Here is a 21,466-nt window from a genome sequence, read left to right on the forward strand (position 1 = left end):
AGACTCTATTTTTAAACACCAACAAACAATACTAATATAAATAATCTGTTATAAAATTAATTTATAAGTTTATGGAAGCAACAAGTTACGTTTTACACTCACATTACGTTTACAGACAGAGACAGACAGAAATGAGGATAAAACTACATTCCAAACAGAGAAAAAATGAAATATGAAATCAAAGAATTTTAAATAATAAAGAATAAAATATTACTCTCAAAACAAAAAGATACACATTGAAAGAGAATATTTATAGCCTGAGTAAATGACACATGCTGACTTTGTTCTTTAACAGCTCATTCTCGTCCACAAGTGACCGACTAGATTACGAGAATCCTCATCATCAACCAGTACAAGATGATTTTCCAGCATTAGCATATTAAAGTTACATCAAAGGAAATGATTTACCTTAGCAGCAAAAGGATTCTGCTTGAGAAATGCTGCTACAAGTTGAATAGCACACTTCTTCACACTGCTGCTTTTATCCTTGAGGCGACCTACAGCTATCTTAAGTACTTTGCCTTGGTTACGTATTGGAATGGCCTGTTCTTCAAGCAGCCGCCGCCATATCTGTAGAACCTGCACGAGAAGGAAATACAATGCCATTATGTAAAATAAATATATATCTTTTGGATCACCAATCAATAGACTGGTTTGAGGCAGTTCTCGATGCCACCCAATCCTCTGTTAAGCTCTTCATTCCGATTCAACTACTGCATCCTATGTCATCTGTTGTCATAGTTATGTCTACACCTTACCCTAGAATTCACACTCTGCATTTCCCTCCAAAAACCAACCAAACAACCCCTGGAGTCTCAAAATGTATAAAATCAATCTATCTCTGCCTCTGATCAAATATTGCCAAATCATTATCCTCTCACCAGCTTGATTCCTCTTCATTTGTGATCCAATTTCCCCATTTCACCTTCTGCATTATTATTTTGTAACACCACATTTCTAAACCTTCTGTACTTTTTCTTCTTTTTTTGCATGTTATTATCTTTCACTACTATATTTTGTCATGATCAATGCAAATGTCCTCAGAAACACCTTGTACCATGCATATCCTATCTATGAAATAAGTATCTCTTTTTAGAAAAAGAGAGTCAAAATTAAGGTAGTTGTCCCTGATGCAACGAAACTTGTGCCACTTTTCTGCTGCGCAAGAAAAATGGCATGCACTGTATTCACACACCAGGCAAGTTTGCCTTTTTTTCTTGTTGTGCAACTCAAAATCTTGCGCACCCAGAGAAATGTTGCACTGAGGTTTTACACCACACTGCTTAAATGACGCAAGTTTTCGCGCATACAACTTTCTTAGTCAGCTGTTTTAATGGATGTGAATGTTGATGGTGGCAAGCATGTCTTATGATGAGACGACGAGGCAACTTGTTTATCGATAATTTTATTACAGCAACGAGGGAACGACACGAAACAGCAAAAGAGAAATGTTGCCTGAGGATGAATATTTTAAGTTGTGAACAATATGGAATTGTGAATAACTAGCTATAGAAATGACACAGAGGAGACCATGTCTTCTATAAGAATTTCCTATGAATGTCAGCAATTAATGTTGAATACCTGCTGAGAAGAGCAGCACCGTTAATACAAAAGGAAGACAAGTTACTGAGAAAATCAATATCACCTTGTGTTGTGAAGCATAACAGTTATTTATTTATTTATTTATTTATTTATTTATTTATTTATTTTTGCCTTTATAAGTGGTGAAGTCAAGGCTCTTGGCCCTCTCTTACACTTAACCACATTCTATGTTAAAGGTTACAATGTCTTTTCTAAATAATATGACAACATTGATGATGATTGTAATGGGGGAGAGCAACTTTTACAATCTGATGTGCAAAGAAAAAAGATATGATAACATATTGACAACATTTTGTGTGTAACTATATGACCATGGATAATAATGATTCTAACAATATTTAAAAACAAATAAGTAAGTTATAATATACACCATTAGTTCTAGAGTTAGTAAACTAATGCTCTATGTGACAGTGCACTTTAGTTACTTATGAATGTATGTAGATACTTAAGTACTACATCATTAATTTTCACATTCACCCATGCATTTATACAACCTGGCTACACATTTAAGAGGAAATCCTGGCAAGATCTTCTAACAGTGGCTAATGCTGTGCACTTCCTAACACTCAGCGGGAGAGAATTCCATAACCTGGCACAAGACACTTGGAATGAATGGTTATACACTGATATACAATTTACGGGTATGGTAAGAGAGGAGTTAGATCGAGCGTAATGCTGATGATTGGAGGAGAGGTAGCTGAGATCTGAGGTAAGATACTGAGGGATCGCTTCATTTAAAAGTTGGAAGATGAGTGTAGCAATGTGTAAATACCTCATTTGCTTTATCTTTAACCGGCCGAGTGTCTCGTAGTAGGGGTGAGTGTGGTATACTTTAATGCAAAAATAAAACGGATGCAATAGTGCATTGCTTCCTGCAATTTCTTCATTTGTTCCTCAGTAGCGTCAACTAATTCAACATCTCAATAGTTGAGTAAGGGTAACACAAGTGTTTGAATTAATCTTATTTTCAGACTGTGTGGAAGAAGTGACTGGTGAATTCTGAGTGGGTGAAGCGAAGCATATACTTTCCTGCAAGTATCAGTTATTTGTTCATTCCAGTATAAGGTTTCATTTATAATGTCCCTACTGTGGGATTTTTTATTATGGACACTAGAGTTTAGGCTTTAATTACTGACAAGTGATAGGCCTATTTCAAAAATAATTATAACAATATTTTCCTTGTTGAATTCTGCATTACAGCGTATAAGACAAATTGTTTTTGAAGTTCATTATTTTTTTTATTTGTGGTTGTAGTGTATTTTGTCCAGGTTTTTGGCTTCTTCTCTAGGAACCACTCACTTAAAAATATATACATGCAAAACTACTTATCTGATGGTAATGAAACTTTCATATGTTATTGCCACATGTATTCGTAGTGTAATACTTTAACACTAGAACCGCCAGAATCGAACCGCCGATGTGGTCATTTTGACTGCTATTGAAATTATTATATTTTCGTTCTTGATATGCACGGTTACTCATTATTATCGTTTTGCCCCTGTTTACGTACACTGCTTTATGAGTTTCAGTATTTATTTATCAATAAAAAGACACTACGGACTCGTTACACTGTCGTCAGAAACATGCCACTTTGAATACGGAGTAAGTCCTGGATTTTCGTTCAAGGGGGTATGGCAAGCAATACAACCAGGTGTCATCTTCCCAGTCTGCTACAGTCCACTCCCTGATGCAATCAGTACCTAATTGCGCATTATCTGGCCATGGGAGGCTTTTTCACCTTGGTTGTCGCATCCCCTATGATACCATGCTTTACGGGTTACTGTTTCTACAGCTGTAATAGAATAATTGAAAACTCGTCAGCAATCAGCCTATGCGAGGCATCATTATAATTTGAATATGGTATAAATCAAGGAATTTAAATGAACTTGTTATGCTGATAGTTATAATAATACTAATATCAACTTACCTTCAGCCAGAACAATCCGGTTTTCAGCGCGATCTGGATCACTGCTTTCTGAGTTCTCACTTGACTGGTGGTAATCTTCGTATGCATTTCCTCTTTTTAGGTCCTTTATATCTCGACCACATTCTACATAAGACATATCTTCAGGAATGTCATGAAATAGACTCAGCAACTGACAGTTTACGACACAGTTTTACTGTACTGTGACAAGCTGATGAATGATAACAGTATCGGAGACGCAGCAGACATAATACATTACCATTGTTGATAGGATAATTATAAGTAGATGATTATATCTCTACTAGAGATATGTGTTATAATACATGACATTATGATAATAAATACAGCGGTCAAAATGAAGTTTCAGGTTTTCATGAAAAATTAATTATATTTAATATGGATTTTCCTGGCCACTAATCAGGGAAAGTCACTGCAGCTCAATATCCTACAATAAAAACTGTAGTCAAAATTGAGTTTGGAAAATGTGTAGTGGTCATTTTGACCGCTCCGGCAGTTCTAGTGTTAAGTTACAATTTTTTTTCAACCACCCCAAAGAAACTTGTTATAATTTTTCTACAGCAACTTTTTCTCAGCCAAGGATAAACGTACAAAAGAAACTTCGGCTTGTTTTAAAGAACTCAGTTGTGCTTATCAGAAACTACAATATGATACTGAATTTATGGAGAGTAATATTAATGGGAAGCTGTGTGCGCGCTGGACCATGCGATTAACAGCAGATGTGGTGGTGAAATCGTGTACAGCATTCCTGTGTTCAGTAGTAAATACAGCACAGAACGAACAAAGCTTTTTGTTTACTTTCAAACTTTGATTTTATTTCCTTGTACAAATTCCACTTTCCATCACCTTTTCTCGTAAGGACTTTGGATGTTCTTCGTCTGAAAAATCACTATGTTCCAATGAATCGGAACTGCTGTCATTCATGTTGATTATGACTAGCTCGAAACGAGGGACATTTTCAGACAGTCCATCTTTCTTCCAGTGCTAGTCTTCCATTTTCTTTGCGTGTTTTCTCCCTCTCTTTTTTATTTTTTATTATACATTGTACCCAGAGTTTGACATATCAGTAAAATCTCTTATATATTCCAACAGTTTCAGGTAAAGGCTTTCAATTGTGGGGAATGCCTTATTTGTGTAAAAATCGCATATATTTCTTCGTATTGTGGCCAAAGTAAAATAATCAAGTTTGATTTTCGAACACCCTGGCCACAAACACTGCTTCTTTCTTGACGTGAATGATATACTATAATTCTCCTTTGAAGCGGCTCCTAGTCTCTTCACTGACAACAGCGATAATCCAAGACAATCTGTCACTTTCTGGTACACAGGAAACCCGTGTTCACTACTTTTCCCCCTTCACTTAGAAAGAAATAAATTCCACTCAGAACCACTGCAATCTCTGACAACGATGGTCTCGGAAGCATCTTTAAGTGATGTGGTTAACATGCGGAACACAGGCAGACTGAAAGAAACATGCGGACAAACCGAGGTCAGAGCATTCAATTTCACATCTGCCCGAGGTGAGTGTACACGACAACCCTCTGCCTGGTTTCACCACACCGTCTGATGTTAATTGCATGGTCCAGCGCACATACTTCCCATCACTATTACTCTTCAAAAATTCAGTATCACACTGTACGGTTATAGTGGTTGTAGTAACTGATAACCACAATTGAGTGCTTCAAAAGAAGCCCAAGTTTCCTGCTGTACATTTATCATGGGATGAGAAAATGTTGCTATAGAAAAATGATAGGAACTCTTTTTGAGGTGTTTGAAAAAATGTAACTCGAGTATTACACTAAGAATACATGTGCCTATAACATATCCACATTTCACTACCATCAGATAAGTAGTTTCCTATGATATATATTTTTAAGTGAGTGGTTTCTAGAGAAAAACTCCAAAACCCAGACAATATTTACTACAACCACAAATAAAAAAATAATTAATGAACTTCAAAAACATTTTGTCTTATATGTTGTAATGCAGAAAGAAATAAACAAGGAAAATATTGGTATAACTCATTTTGAAATAGGCCTGTTTGCTCATATGTAATTAATGCTTAAACTCGAGTATCCATAATAACAAATCCCACAGAAGGCTTTTCATAGACTATTGCAAAGGTATTACTGCTCCACTGATCATGAATGAGGCAGAGGTCTTTCTTTTAGTAAGGCTACAGTTCTTGCCTGTCCATAATTATAGCTTGTGTCTTAAATGGATTGAGAAAATTTTCACTGGCATAGTAGTAGATTAGGTTTATTTTGGTATTCCTTTGTTGAACAGCGGTATTAATAACTTGTATTTTGAAATGGCTATAGATTTGTAGGTCATCCGCATAGAGGTGGTGGGCACCAATATGTAAATGATTAGCGATACCATTCTTCTTCTTGCTTCCGAATTTGGCCAACTGTGGACCACATGAAACTTAATGCTTTCCGGCAATTCTTCTTCTTTTCTCTTCCCAGAACTTCTTCATTCGTTCACTCCTTATTTTTCTCTGCTCCTCAGATATTACAAATTTGGACCTGTTTTTCCACTGCTCTTCATGGAATTTGTGGTCATCTACTCAAGTTCTGAACTTCTTTCTGTCGAGGATCAATTGTAGTGTTATTTTAATTTCTACTGCCTCCATCTTAACCTCCTCCTCCTCCTATTTCGTTATCCTCCTCAATCCAATTATATATTTAAATTTTCTTTTAGTCAGGCGGTTGTCATCCATTAATATAATGAATAAACAGCAGAAGTCAAAGTACAGAACCCTGCTGGACACCTGTAATTTTATTCTTACACACTGATGTTTTATTGCCTAACACTACATGTTTATATTTTGGACCTTCCGAGAAAACAAAATGAACTTGAAATTTTAGTCAGTAGAATGGCCTTGTGTCATTTACTTCTGATATGAACTTAATGGACATTACGATGATTCTTGATCACTAAAGAACTTGTGTGTGAAGGCATTTAGTAAGTTCTATGGTTTTTATTTCATTATGGACATGGCTTCACTATTCTACATGAATTAATGAAACTGTGAGAGAGATAACACTAGTAAGAGACTGAACCTTTCAGTGCTAATTATGCTAACTAGCATTTCATGAAAGGAAAACTGCAATTCCATCTAGCCCGAAACATTGAAACCGTGGTATTGCGGTCGAGGGGGCGTAATCTGCTTCTGCCCGCTCAATCAAGTATCCCCTCCTCAGAGTATTGGCGTCTGTGTGAGGAGCCCATAGCCGTAAAACATCACAATCATAATTTATGAGCTTCATGATCCGTATTGATGGTGTACCATACTTACACATGTATAGGCCCCACTTTTCATATTAGAATTTTGGGACAAGAAAGAAAAAAATTATGAAAAATTTATGAAAAATGTTATTACCTGAATTGTTACATTTGCTGAATTACTGATCACTTACTAATACTTCGGTCAATATTAGATTCACTTTCAGAATCTGATTTGGGCCTACATCACAACGCGTCATCTTCCATTCTGTTACCGTCCATTGCATTAGAAATTGATGTCACCTTGAAACTTTTGTGAACAGTGTCTGGAAATATTTCCTTCCATGCTGCAGCAATCCATTCACACAACTGTGAAAGGGAAGCTCTCTTAAAGAGTCCAGTTGAAGTAGTTTTTGCTGGGCTGCTTTATCAAGTTACGGTACAGTCGTCTCAAATTTGCCTTGAAAGGACGGTTGATAGAAACCAGAGGTTGCAACATTCCAGTCATTCCACAAGGAATCACCACCATATCACACTTTTCTTGCCAACACTTCTCCTTAACGCCATTTGTCAAATGACCTCGAAAACTGTCAAAAACAAACATCGAATGTGGGCGAAGGAGTGCACCCGGTCGCCAAAACCACACTGCTTTTAACGAGCCCACAAGAAGGTCTTCAGTCATCAAGCAGTTTTGTTGCACTCGAACAATGACACCTGATGATAAATTCTTTGGGGAGAGTCTTACGCTTAAAAATAGCATATGGTATCAGTTTATGCCCTTCAGCAGTGATTGCTAACATCACAGCTCACCTTCGTTTTTATGCACTGACTGTATGCACCCGAACTGCACTAGCACCAAGCTCATTTAATGTCGTATCTCCTGGCATGTCGAAAAACACAGGTGTTTCGTCAGCATTACCGATGGCCGCAGCGTTGTAGTCATTCTTCTTTTGAAGCGTGATAACGTGTTTTTGAAACTCTAGTAGCTTCTCCCAGTATGTTTCCAGAAAACAATGCACCATTGATGTCCACCGCCTTATAGCCAGATCATGTCGCTTCATAAAACACTTTAAGCATCCAAAGCTACCTTTGAATTCAGTAGACGAAATGTTCTGTTCAATGGCTATCTTGAGAGCTCCAAGTTGAAGCATTTCAACAGATACAACAAAACTTCAAGCTCTTGTTCTGTGCACATATTCTAGCAGCTCTGTTTCCACCTGAGGGTATTTAGCTTCTTTACCCCAAAAGACCTGTCTGTTTCTGTTGGTTTTTAGAGATGTCTTCCGATTCATCCAATGACGAACACTGATAGGAACAACATCCTATTTCCTTCCCGTCTCTCTTTTACCATCTTCTTCTGTATATTTCACCACCTCTAATTTGAACTTCGCTGTATAAACTGACTGTACGCAACTCATGTTCAACCTTCACACTCCAAAACCCTCAGTGAACTATTGTTAGGTACATACAGTGCCGGTAAAACCTGTCTGGCAGGTTTGTTGGGTAGGAGAAGTTGAGACCTGCAACATAACCATCCCTTCAAGGATGCTCAGTATGGAAATCAAGGCAGCAAAACAATTTACAACGTTGACACATTTCGTAGCATCTTCACCAGGAAAAAGTTTATCATTTTTTACCAAATATTGTGTCTTAAAACAATGGTGGGGCCAATATATGGACGGGGTCTGTACATGTGTAAATATGGTAATTTGTTAACGAATATAGCATTTAATGGTTGTTCCTTCTGGTCAATACAATTCAAATTGGTACACAGTTATATATTAAATATACACATGCTACTAGCTTCGGCCCTGGAATCTTGGGCCATCTTCAGCCATACAGCCATAATAATAATAAACACTAATTAGCTTATATAAATGTCTTACAAATTATATATGTAGTCATCTTGTCAATCATTTGAGTGCAATGGTACACATTGAATAAAACATGAGTCTACACCTGAAGTATTAAAATAACTTGCACACATTAAAATTCTAATACAACTAATGGAAGTTGATAACTGTATTATAAGTCATGTTAATGACAGTCCTTCATAGTTTTTGTCTATGGCAAGTAAAATGGAGTTGGATGGTTTTGCCATACAAACACAAATCTCTCAATGTAACTATATAAATTATCCTGTCAGTTTGTTGCATTAATACATATTGAGCGTTTCATATCTCTGTGTACCAATTTTAATTGTATTGATTAGAAGGAACAACCACTAATGCAATATGCAGTAAGACAAGTTGCTGACGTGTTGACAATGGCACACCGCCCAGGCTTCAAAATGAAAAGGGTGCCAGACTTGATTCATCCATTTGGAATTCAATGAAATAAAGCCACTATTTCTTCGTTCAGCTCAACATAATCTTCCAACCAGGATATACGGATGAATTACCAGGGACGATGGATACTTAACACTTGATAATGTGTTGAACTCTACTTAAAAGCAGCGGGAATTTTTTCTAAACAGCATTATGTAAGTACCAAGATTTAATTAAATTTCTGTTATATCCTACCGTGAACTTCTGTGAACTTCAACATTCTAATCTGAAAATGGCTTAAATTAAGATATCATGTTCATTTCTGATTGATGTCAACCAGTCATTATCATGAAACAATGCTATTCTTAACCTTTAGCAGTCTTATTTTAATAGAGAATTCCCAGCAGGTCATATTTAAAAGGGGCAAGTTTTACAAGTTTCACACAAATGCTTTAATTTAACTAAACTTTAAATACAGGGTTGAATCTTTATACACAGGGCTGATTTTGCTACTGATTCTGCTTTTCTAATTAGTTTCACACCTAGACTTTTAGCCCCGAGTCCTACAAGCAAGTCTCGTGTGGATCAGTACAAAACAAACGCCTGGATGCAGTCCAGGCTTCTTTTCACAAGTTGCACTAAAGTATACTGTTTCATGTTAACCACCCTTCATTTTCCTATTTGAACACACTGCACTGTCCTTTGTGTTGTTTTTCTCACTGGAATAAATAACATGTGGTTTCCCGTTCAGCCTTTCACACGTCACGTGTTGACTGATGACCTCGCTTCATTGATCCTCACACAGACTATCTCTTGGCCGATAGTTCATCCCCAAATTTTCTATTAATTTCTTCAAAAACATCCAAGGAAAACGTAATATTACTTTCAGAAATCCCAACTGCATCAATAATGACTGAATTGCTCAAGAAGGTATGTTTACGTTTGCGACCTATATTACTAGTAGACGCCATGATGCTGAATGAGTACGTAGAACATAAACAGAAAGACTTTTTTTCTTGCCGGAATTCTATACTAGTGTTGCGATATACATCGAGGTATTTCATTAAATCCTTCAAAAAGTCAACACAACCACTGATATTGCACAGTGAAGCATATAATTGCCCTAAGATGAGTGTAAATCAAATGTCGGGTTCCGCCTGACATTCGACCTCCTCGAGAAAAACTATATCGCCAGTCAACCAGCAAAAGGTTTACAATGGGAGCCATTGGCTATTCTGTTTACCATATCTAATGTTTTAAACTATTACGAATGATTTATTCTGTTCAATTTCCTAATCATTTCAAATTAAGTAATAATTATGTAATATTCTTTTTAAAAATGTGTTGCCTTTTTAACTTTGAAAATCTTGTATGGATTACAGGCTTGTTGAGCGTTAGTTTGGGTCAGTCAGTTCTTATCATCCTAAATTGTACTGAAGATATTTAACCCATCCGCATCTGCCTCCTCTTATAGCAGAAACGGCTTGGAAACCACATAATTTGTTCAGTTTGTAGACGTCTGAATAAATCGGCATAAATTCGGGATTTACTTCACAGAAAAAGGATTGTGAAGCAATTTATGCACTTACACAGAATAGGTTCCTTGTTGCTTGGAGTCCGGGATTCGAAAGTCAGTAGGCCTTTTCTGTGTGTATGGCTGGAAATGCTCCAGACACACTGGAATGTTGCAGGAGTCAAACTGCCATGTACTTTCCCTTCTGGTCTTCTTTTCCCAACATGCAACAGAGCGTTTTGCAGTTCTAGTTCCTTTGGCTTCTGTTGGGGGGATCTTAACTTGAAAATGTCGGACAGTCAGTTAAGACGGCAATTCTCCAGATGTAGCTGCCTGTCGCTTGACAAAACCTTCTTTGAAGTGATTAGCAATCATTTCCTTGGCAAGTGCTATGTTGGTGTCACAAGCTTTTTCTCCCAATCCCATTCAACGACATCCCCGAAACTGCAACCAGTGTCATACATAATTTCATCTGCCGCTGGCATAGTGTTGTCAAGTTCCGTTTCACTTTCAGTTGCTGTTGCATCACAACGATTCAAATGTATATGCATATTATCACCATGATCTCCCTCGTCATCACTACTACTATAATCAGAGCCTAGAAGTTTGAATTAACACATTAATTCTTCATCATCCTTTCCATTAAGGAACACATGCTTCTGTTCATCAGCCATTGTTTCCGAACAATCTGGTTCAGAGATTGCAAACACTTTTACGAGCACCACTCAAATGAAATAGTTCTTAAATCAGCCGTCAGGGTGCAGGCTATCTCATCTCTGGTAAACAGCTGTTAAGAACTACCAAGTAGTTGAACAGGTCTGATGATAATGCTTGTTGTTTAAAGGGGCCTAACATCTAGATCATCGGCCCCTAATGGTACGAAATAAGACAAAATGTTATGACAATTTAAAAATCCATAATTCTCCACTGACCAGATTCGAAAACATGAGGACGAAGAATGAATGGATATGAAGTCAAAACAATCAGTGGATCTGACCCGCAGTGCCCCACATTCCCAGAAACTAGCATTAAATAATATTACTGACCAAGGAACTGCTTCTAAAGCACAACACTGAATTGATGATGCTTGTAGTCGAAACAGGTCCAAAATCCAGGTCCCTGGCCCCACATTATGGTACTTATCGCTAGGAAAATAGAACCATGCTATTTGTTATGTTGCGGTACTAATCAAAAGGAGCATAGACTCGCGGTATTCCACACATTATGGTACTATTCACAGGTAATGAAATTCGCACATAACACAGACCTAAGGTGTTTCGCACACTGCGGCGCTATTAAAGGCAATGCAAACCTATGGCGTTCCTCACATAAATGGACTAACCACAGGGACCCACACTATCCCATGGTGTTCCTCACATGGTGGGTACTAAGCATAGGCAAGGCAGAACCATGGTGTCGCTCATCCCATGGTGTTGGTCATATAGGGGTACGAATCATAAGTACTGTAAAGTGCACCCTGAGCCACACACTATCGCTATTAATCACAAACCTATTTAGTATCTAACATAGTGGTCTACGCGCAAGTAAAAGCGACCCATGGTGTTCCCCGCGTGGTGGTACTAATCACAAGTAGTTTCACGGATCTAATAAAATCATCCCTTGGTCACCCCCTTTAGTCACCTCTTACGACAGGCAGGGGATACCATGGGTATATTCTTCATCTGCGTCCCCCACCCACAGCGGGTTTGAACAGGTCTACCGACGGAAAGCAGCACATCTTATTTTTGGACGACAAATGAGCGCCGTATATAGTACGTGAACCTTTTCTTGATACCTGAGCTCCGTAGTGCTGAATGGGAACTTGGTATCAAGGAAAGGTTCGCGTACTATACTAGTACACTTATGACTATAGAGGCCTTTACTGTGTCAGCGTACATTTACACTTACAGATGCGGTTGGGTCAATATTAATCTAGGTAGAAACGTATTATGGTGTATGATACGACTTAAAATTGAGGCATTTTAAACCATTATAACACGTGTTATGGAATAAGCAGCTTATCTAAATATCAAGATTAAATTCTGATGTATCTCTAAACTGGTAAATGATTATTTTTTAAATAATGTGGTTGACCACATGTTATGGTATCCAATTCCCATTTAATGATCTGAGGTTCATAAGTTATGCTGAGCTTAATTTTCTTTCGGGTGCTATTGCCCATTTAATTTTTGCACCGACTTTAAATTTCCGCATATAATGTATTAATGTTTTACCCCCTTTCTTATTTTCCAATCATGTTCTGTTTAAGAAATGAATTTACAATGGCAGGAAAAAATATCCAAACCCCATGAAATAAGGAATGTAGAATACTGAAATTTTGGCAATATATTTGTCGAAGTAACATATTTAATTGATTAAAGGCACAAGACTACAGGTTGTGCCCGTTGGCATCTCGTAGACCATTTACAAAATGGCGGCGTAGGAAGGTATGGCCCATGCGATCTATTAAGGCAATGAACTTCTCATTAATACGGTATATAGGAGACCATGCACGTCACGGAACGGACTGATTTGGAAGACACTGCAGGACAGTAGAGGCTCAGTTGGATTGTTTTATTAAAAAAATATAGGAGCGGACTAATTGTTAAAAAAATATACTCTAAAAATTTCAACGGCAGAAGAAAGACGCAAGTACAAGCTAAGCTTTACATCGGAAGATTATCCTAAACTTCTGAAGAAGATATTGACTATTTTACGATCGACGATCAAATCTGACAAAATAATTCACTAGCGTACATTATAAAAGAGACGAGATATTATAAAAATAAGTAAATCGCGCTGAGATACATCTGACTTGGATCCGGTGAGCAACCACTCTGCGATTAGCGAAGAAGGACTCACTATATCGGAGGACCGATAATTTCGTATGGGAAGGAAGTTACCCCTGTTGTTATAAAATTAATATATATATATATATATATATATATATATATATATATATATATATATATATATACGGAGAACTTATCTCAACTGAAGAAAATTTCGTCGTTAAGAATAAGCAGTAGAACAATGGAATATATCATGACTGATTGCTCCGCAAAAGGAATTTTCTACGCTGTCTGCAGATTTGGAATGATGACTGCTTGCTAAATCTACATGATGGACTGAACTGGGGATAGGCACCGGCCAGCCAGATGACCAGCCGATGAGGAATGGACCGGCCAGCCAGATGACCAACCGATGAGGAATGGACCGGCCAGCCAGATGACCAGCCGATGAGGAATGGACCGGCCAGCCAGAAGACCAGCCGATGAGGAATGAACCGGCCAGCCAGATGACCAGCCGATGAGGAATGGACCAGCCAGCCATATGACCAGTCGATGACCGGGAAAACGTTGTCCAACCGGAGATCCAGATCCTAACAGAGGGTCTAACCACAACCAAGGAATGGAGCGACAACCAGACCAAACATAACATCTGACGAGCTAAGTCTTTACATTTTTTTAGTAGAGTAGTTTCTTGCAATCTACACCCTCACTCTAACTTCGGCATGTGCTGATTAATTGGTGATATTTATGAATTAATTAAGAACGTGTGTGAATCATAAAGTGAAGTGTGAGATATTTAAGGCTATAAGATGGCAGTGGAGAATTAGAATTCTATTATATCATATACATGCTACCGCAAGTACATTCATACAGTAGAAACTAGCATGAGTAAATGAAAGAAGTGTTACTTGTGAAGATCTAATAGCAATGAGTCTATACAACTAGTGAAACTTCGATTAATCTCGTATTACTTGTACAATGATTACGTCACGAATTTACCTGCGCGACACAGATGAATATAGTTAAGTTACGTATTCCTTTCTTTATAGAAAGAGGGCATTGAACTCCAACTGCTGTTAAAAGATAAGAGGTTATTAAAATGCACTTATAATAAGGCAATTCTAAAATGTTTGGCATATAGCTTTAAGAGTAATCGGCGATATGCGTACGGCAATAAGTATGCCAGTGGAATGATGATGTATATTGGAATGGTGTTAAAATATGGTTATTTCTCGGAGTATATTAAGGAATATTTGAAATGAAGATGTTTGTTTATGTTCTGCGGTATGAGAAAGAATTGCAATTCGCCGAGGAAACGTTGCATTAGATTAACATGAGGTGAGTTTCTGTGTCATATGGAAAGAGTATGTCAAAAGAGTGAACATCGTGCAGATGACCCATTTTAAGGTAAGATTGACATGTATTATGGTAGAATTGTGAATCGTGACAGTTTTATCTGACATTGGTAAATGGTATGTAGCGAATACAAGAGAGTTCTTTAACATACGGTTTAACTAGGCTCATGACTAAGTACGTATGTGATATTCTTTGGTGCGGTGACTTTTCAATATAATACGTATTAATTTCATTCTGTACTGACCATACGAGTTGAGTAGCTCGTACACATGAGAGATATTGAGTAATAGGAGATAAGTAATAATAATAATAACTTAAATGTTTCCACCTTTTCAATACAATATATTCACAAATTTACAAAATTATACGGTACTAGTTTCGACCCATCTAGGGGTCATCATCAGCCGTATTGAAGCAAAGATCATTTGTGGCGAAATCCTAAGACAATATTGTCTTATTGTCTTAGGATTTCGCCACAAATGATCTTTGCTTCAATACGGCTGATGATGACCCCTAGATGGGTCGAAACTAGTACCGTATAATTTTGTAAATTTGTGAATATATTGTATTGAAAAGGTGGAAACATTTAAGTTATTATTATTATTACTTATATATTGTTCAATACGGACCAAAAACATGAAATTCATAACCATCAATAATAGGAGATAGCTAAAGCACATTGAGCCGTTGGTGGAGGAGTGTGTAGATCGGAAACTACCTAAACAGTTAGATAGATGTTCACTTCTTTTCACGCAGATATGATTTGAGTTGAAGTGTTTAAAATATAAAGAACAGGAAAATGGTTAGTTAGGAGCCATATGTCGTAGGCGCTAGGGAGGTATTGTCTTAGCCCGTAAGTTGTTATTTATCAGTATTCAAGATGAAGGACCAAATAATCAGAGTTCAGATTTATGAAAGGAAAATTTGGAGAGCAGTTTTACGATTTCATACTCACGCAAGAGTTTGTTTGGGAGATACATACGCAAAGATATGATCAGATTTACATTCGCAATCTGACTTTATCCCATTTAATTTTTATTATGTTTCAATTTAGCAAACCATCCATTTTTATCACAGTGAATTGACTTAAATGTGGTGAGAGTAATTAATATAATTATCGTGACAGTATTCACATTGAGTATTTATATGGAGACCGTGATTGCTCAGTGATCTCTTAAATATAATTAGAGTAAATCAAATACACTTCGGAACATGGCTACGAATATAGAAGTAAATAACTAATATGAACTTGAACATTGAATGAGAATGAGTGTACATAATTTAAAATCTTAATTATTTTACTTTATTTGAGCCAGCGCTCACTCTAATCCTTTATACATAAATGTTATTAAGATAATACTACCCAGAATTCACATTAACATTACATTGAACATGATTTATTCCAATAAATTTTCTTATACTATTCTTTTAGAAAGTGTCTGTGTTATGAATTCCTTTTGGGTAACAGCTAGTTTGTAAGTTAGCTAATAAGTTTAGTAGATATAAGTAACTGATGAATTTGACAAAAGAGAGAGATTCTTTTTGAGGTTTTCGCCCGCAGGTCCTTACTTCAGTGAATAGGTTCCCCCATGATGCGTGTCTCAGCAGACCGAGTCTCTTCCGAAACCACGTTAAAAATAAACACATATAAAATCTCAGATTTTATGAGCGATAGATAGAATACCCTGAGAAGAAGCCGAGTTACCGGGAGAACATTGCACTGACCGCTCGACTGACAGATGCAAGGTTAATATCTGCACGAGAAAAACCATCGCAAATGTACGGTGGGTTACAACAGTGGCATGGGGGCGTGCATTATCCTGTAGGAAAACACCCACTACAATGCTGTTCATGAATGGCAACACAACAGGTCGAATCAGCAGACGCACGTACACATGTGCAGTCAGGGTGCGTGGGATAACCACAAGAGTGCTCCCGCTATCATAGGAAATTGCTCCCCAAACCAGAACTCCCGGTGTAGGTCTCGCGTGTTGACGCCGCAGGCAGGTGGAATGCAGGTGCTCGCTCACCTGACCACCTCCTAACCACCACACGGCCATCACTGACACCAAGGCAGAACCAGGTTTCATCAGAAAACACAACGGACCTCCGCTCAATCCTCCAATGAGCTCTCACTTAATACCACTTAAGTCGCAGACGGCAGTGGTTTGTAGTAAGTGGAATGTAAGCCACAGGGCACCCAGCTCGGAGTTGTTCTTCAAGTAAATGATTTCGTTGCATCACAGATCGTTGCATCACTGTGGTGCCAACTGCCACTGGAATTGCTGCTGCAGATGCTGTCCGCTGCGCCACAGCCATATGCCGAATACGGCGGTCCTAACTCTCCGTGGCGCTATAGGCACGTCCAGAACCCGGTCTTCTTGCAAGCGTGCCTTCTCATGACCACTAATGACAGCACGCATGCACAGTGGAAAGATTCCTGCCAAGTCGTTCTGCAATAGCACGAAGCCCTATTATATGGCCTCGTTCAACTGCAGTGAGCTGTTGATACTGGCCTCTTTGTCGTCGTAAAGCCATTCATGACCCACTCACAGTCGCTCCAACCAATCTCGCAGGTAAATCTTGCAAAGTACAGCCCGTATTCAAAGCAAACCCGATGTGCTAAGTCATGGGGCTGCTACTAGCACTAAGCTAATGCGATTTGCAAGAAATTTAAATCAACGTCATCTTTTAGAAATATAAACACACCTACCAATGTTCGCTAATCTAGCACAAACCCTTCTTGGTGTTTGGATATTTTTTTTCTGCCAGTGTATTTTATCAGTGTTGTGCACCACCATTCTAGATTATTCTGGTATATTTTTCTTTTTGCTTGAAATTACTTCTCATTCCTTTATGGCTCATAACCTAATTATCTGTGAGCTATTAACTGTTTTATTTACCCCAAAATGTGCAGTTGTAAATCACGTGAATGAATTACATGTTCTGGGGTTGAATTGAATTGGTAATTGCCGTACTTTTAGACCTCTGAGTGCTTTCACTTTCTTATCTTGCCATTTTCGCCAATTCTCTTCCTTCTTTGGTTTGGTTTTCTTGTGAGCATAACCTATTGTGCCTTGGTCTCCTGGAATGTGCCTGTTCGTTTTCTAAGGTGTATGGGTGTGTGTGGGTTTCTTCCAATTCATTTTACGTCGCACCGACACAGACAGGTCTTATGGCGATGATGGGATAGGAAAGAGCTAGTAGTGGGAAGGAAGCAGCCGTGGCCTTAAGTTACAGCCCCAGCATTTGCCTGGTGTAAAAATGGGGAAACCATGGAAAACCATCTTCAGGGCTGCCGACAGTGGGGTTCGAACCCACTATCTCCCAGATGCAAGCTCACAGCTGTGCGCCCCTAACTGCATGGCTAACTCGCCCGCTTGTGTTTCGTTTCCTTGATGAGTCTGGAGATTGTTGATGTTGAACTGATTTGGTGCGAGTGTGTTTGGCGTTGGTGCATTATAATTTATTTTTTTTTCAATTATTTTGAAAATACTGTTATCTTCTGTTCTCAGAGTTCATTTATTGCTGTGAATCGTGATTTGTTTTATTATGTTTTTATAAAAACTTTTTTAATGTACCCCAATTATTTCCTTCACTCAGGAGTTTGTATTTATTCACGTAATTAATGAAATTATATTTTTTCCTTAATGTCGGGTTTCATTTGTTAGTTGTCACAATCTGACATACTTTGTTTCCACCTTCTTTTTTTTTATGGTTTTCATCATGTCTTCAGCGGGCTGTTCTTGGAGAATGTATTGGGGTAAGTTTAGTGTTCCTTCTTCTTGGTTCTTTTTGTGTTTATTTTTGTATTTTTCTCTCACTTCCATGTTATAATAATGCATACTACCTCAGTAACTAATTCACTGCGGGTTATTATTATGGTTACAGATGACATTTAGATATTTAGCCAATTTAAAACATATGGATTATATACAGTTCATTGTAAGCAGTCAACTCTTGTAATTTTCTTGAAATTTACTTTTATTGAGTTCACAAAATGGGCTTTAACAATGAATTTTATTTCATGTAAAATGCAGACAGCTGCAATTTGGATATCTATGTATTTTGTAATAAACCTACAGACATAGAAATAGCACGTGAGATAAAGTAAGTAACATAATCTGAATATTTAGATCAGATCACTCATAACTATGGCTTCAATACGTTGAGGCGTGTCAAGCGGTTTGCGACGTGTAGCGAGTGTTGGTGGTGCAGAAATTAAGACTAACTTTGTTGAAGATGTACTGTATTAGATAATACAGTATACTGATTTCAGCTTTGGGAACAGTGAGCTAAAAAACAATATTGGAGAAGCTATTAGTTCAAACGGCAAGAACGAGGATGAATTGTTCCTGTAGAGTCAAAGATATGTGGAGCATGGACAGAAATGGTCCAAACACAAAACCTCACATAGTAGTGTGCAAAGTTAATCTGAACACAGTTATTTGTAAGCTTATTTATTAGTAATGTCTGTAGAATTGTGTTTTTCCTCTAAATACTGTTCCCACTTTCAAGCTAATTGTATTGTAGGTGTATGGCAGCATTATTGTTAATATTATGCACATTGTGAGATGTTCTTTATAAGGAAGTAAGCTTACTGAGAAAGGAAACTTCAAGCAAGAAATTGTGGACAGAACAGGAAACTGCTCAAAACTTTATTACTGTGTATCAGACATAATTAGAAAATGGAAATTACCTACCAGAACAAAAATCATGATATATAAATAATATTATCTATATAAATAAAATTGTAACACCCGCGTGTCTGTACATTGACTATTTTAGCAAAATTTTCATTCAGTTATCCATTTCAGGTGTAATAATGACCATATGCATAATTTTTAGCTTTGGTGTCTGTCTATCTGAGTTCTTACAACTTGAAAACTACTGGATATATTTCTACCAAACTTCATATTTGGAATCCACCTGTCCTTGGGTAAGTTTCAGAGCCAATATTATTTCTAATTCCCTGAAATGACTGGGGGTTTATATGAAACCGAAACCTTCATTTTATACTCCCACAAACTATATACAACCAAACTTAATGGAAATCTACCTGCCTTAATGGAAATCAATTTTTAAAACTATTTTCTCATGTGCATCATTTCGATACAAGGATTAATAAGCAAAATATCATTAACGGACTCTTCTTCAGTCTAACTTTGAGCGGACTTAGCCTAAAAGTGGGTCCGTGTAAAACATATTTCCAACATTTGCAAATCTACTGGAAATATTTTATCCAAACTTCATGTTTACCATCCCCCTGTCCAAAGGTACCTTTTAAGGTCCACAGCATTTCTAATACCTGGAATGGACTGGGGGTTTATAGGAAACAGAAACAGTGATTATACTCTTCCACAAAATAAACCAGACCAACCTGGATGGGAATCCATTTCTAAAACTTTTTCCTCATGTGCACTTCTTCAATAGGATGATAGATAGGGAAGATATCATTAACGGATGGGTTTACAGGCTAAATCCAGTGGACATAGCCCAAACCGTGTTGTACGTGGAGCAGATCCCTTACCTATATAATTTATATAAATAAAATCTTAACAACTGCGTGTCTGTACATTGACTATTTCTTTGGCAAAATTTTAATTCAGTTATCTGTTTCACGTGTAATAATGAGACCATCCCCATATTTTTTAGCTTTAGTATATGTCTGTCCGTTTTTCTTATATCTTGAAAACTACGGGATATATTTCTACCAAAGTTCACATTTAGAATCCACCTGCCCATAGGTACATTTTAGAGCCAATACTGTTTTTCAATCCCAGATTGGTTTCCGGGGTTGTAGGAAGTCGAAAAAGTTATTTTCCCCTCCTACAAAGTATACATGACCAACCCTAATGGAAATCAATTTCTAATATTTTTTTTCTCATGTGCACCTTTTCAATCGGAGGATTACAAGGGAGTTATCATTAATTAACTGTCTTACAGGCTGTCATGTCATTTCAAGTTGGGTTAACTGGTTTAAAATACATACCTACATCAACATTATAGACCATTATGTCTTTTAGCGTCCGGCTCCATAGCTAAATGGTTAGCGTGCTGGCCTTTGTTCACACGGGTCCCAGGTTCGATTCCCGCCAGGGTCTGGAATTTTAACATCAGTGGTTAATTTTGCTGGCACGGGGGCTGGGTGTATGTCTCTTCTTCATCATCATTTCAGCATGACACGCAGGTTGCCCATGAGCATCAAATCAAAAGACCTGTACCTGGCGAGCACTCTTCGGACGCTCCCGATACTAAAAGCCATATGCCATTTCATTTCATGCCTTTCAGCTTTCAGTCTGCAAGCCTCTGTGTATTTACTAAACGTCACAACATTCCTCCATTTGCAACTGGTGCTGTAGCTTCATTTAGTTCATACCTCTTATCTTTAAATCGATACAAACTGAGTCTAACCATCGCCGCCTTGTTCTCCCTATACTTTTCTTACCCTCCACAACAGAGTCCTTTATTCTCCCAGGTAACCTATCCTGCTCCATTCGCCTCACATGACTCCACCATCGAAATTGGTTTATGCGTACAGCTTCATCCATTGAGTTCATTCCTAACTTAGCCTTTATCTCCTCATTACGAGTACCATCCTGACATTGTTCCCACCCGTTTGCACCAGGCAATCATTTTCATGTGTGTTTCTTCTAACTTACAAGATATCCTGAGTCCACCCAGCTCTCGCTCCAGTAAAGCAAAGTTGGTCTGAAAACAGAATTGATGTAAAAATAGTTTTGTACTGGAGCTGACTTCCTTCTTA

The 21,466-nt window shown here is 37.7% G+C and overlaps 1 protein-coding gene across 2 annotated transcripts in view; it reads right to left on the minus strand.

Annotated features, from left to right (window-relative positions):
- Positions 1 to 21,466, minus strand: part of Cap-D2 (CAP-D2 condensin subunit) — a 410,800-nt gene that overhangs the window by 194,972 nt on the left and 194,362 nt on the right. For both annotated transcript variants that reach the window (XM_067148430.2, XM_067148432.2), the window contains exon 8: positions 409 to 579. In XM_067148430.2, the coding sequence (XP_067004531.2) occupies positions 409 to 579 (171 nt within the window). The remainder of the gene's footprint in view (positions 1 to 408; positions 580 to 21,466) is intronic.

The sequence above is a fragment of the Anabrus simplex genome, chromosome 5 (genome assembly GCF_040414725.1).
Source record: "Anabrus simplex isolate iqAnaSimp1 chromosome 5, ASM4041472v1, whole genome shotgun sequence".
Taxonomy (NCBI): domain Eukaryota; kingdom Metazoa; phylum Arthropoda; class Insecta; order Orthoptera; family Tettigoniidae; genus Anabrus; species Anabrus simplex.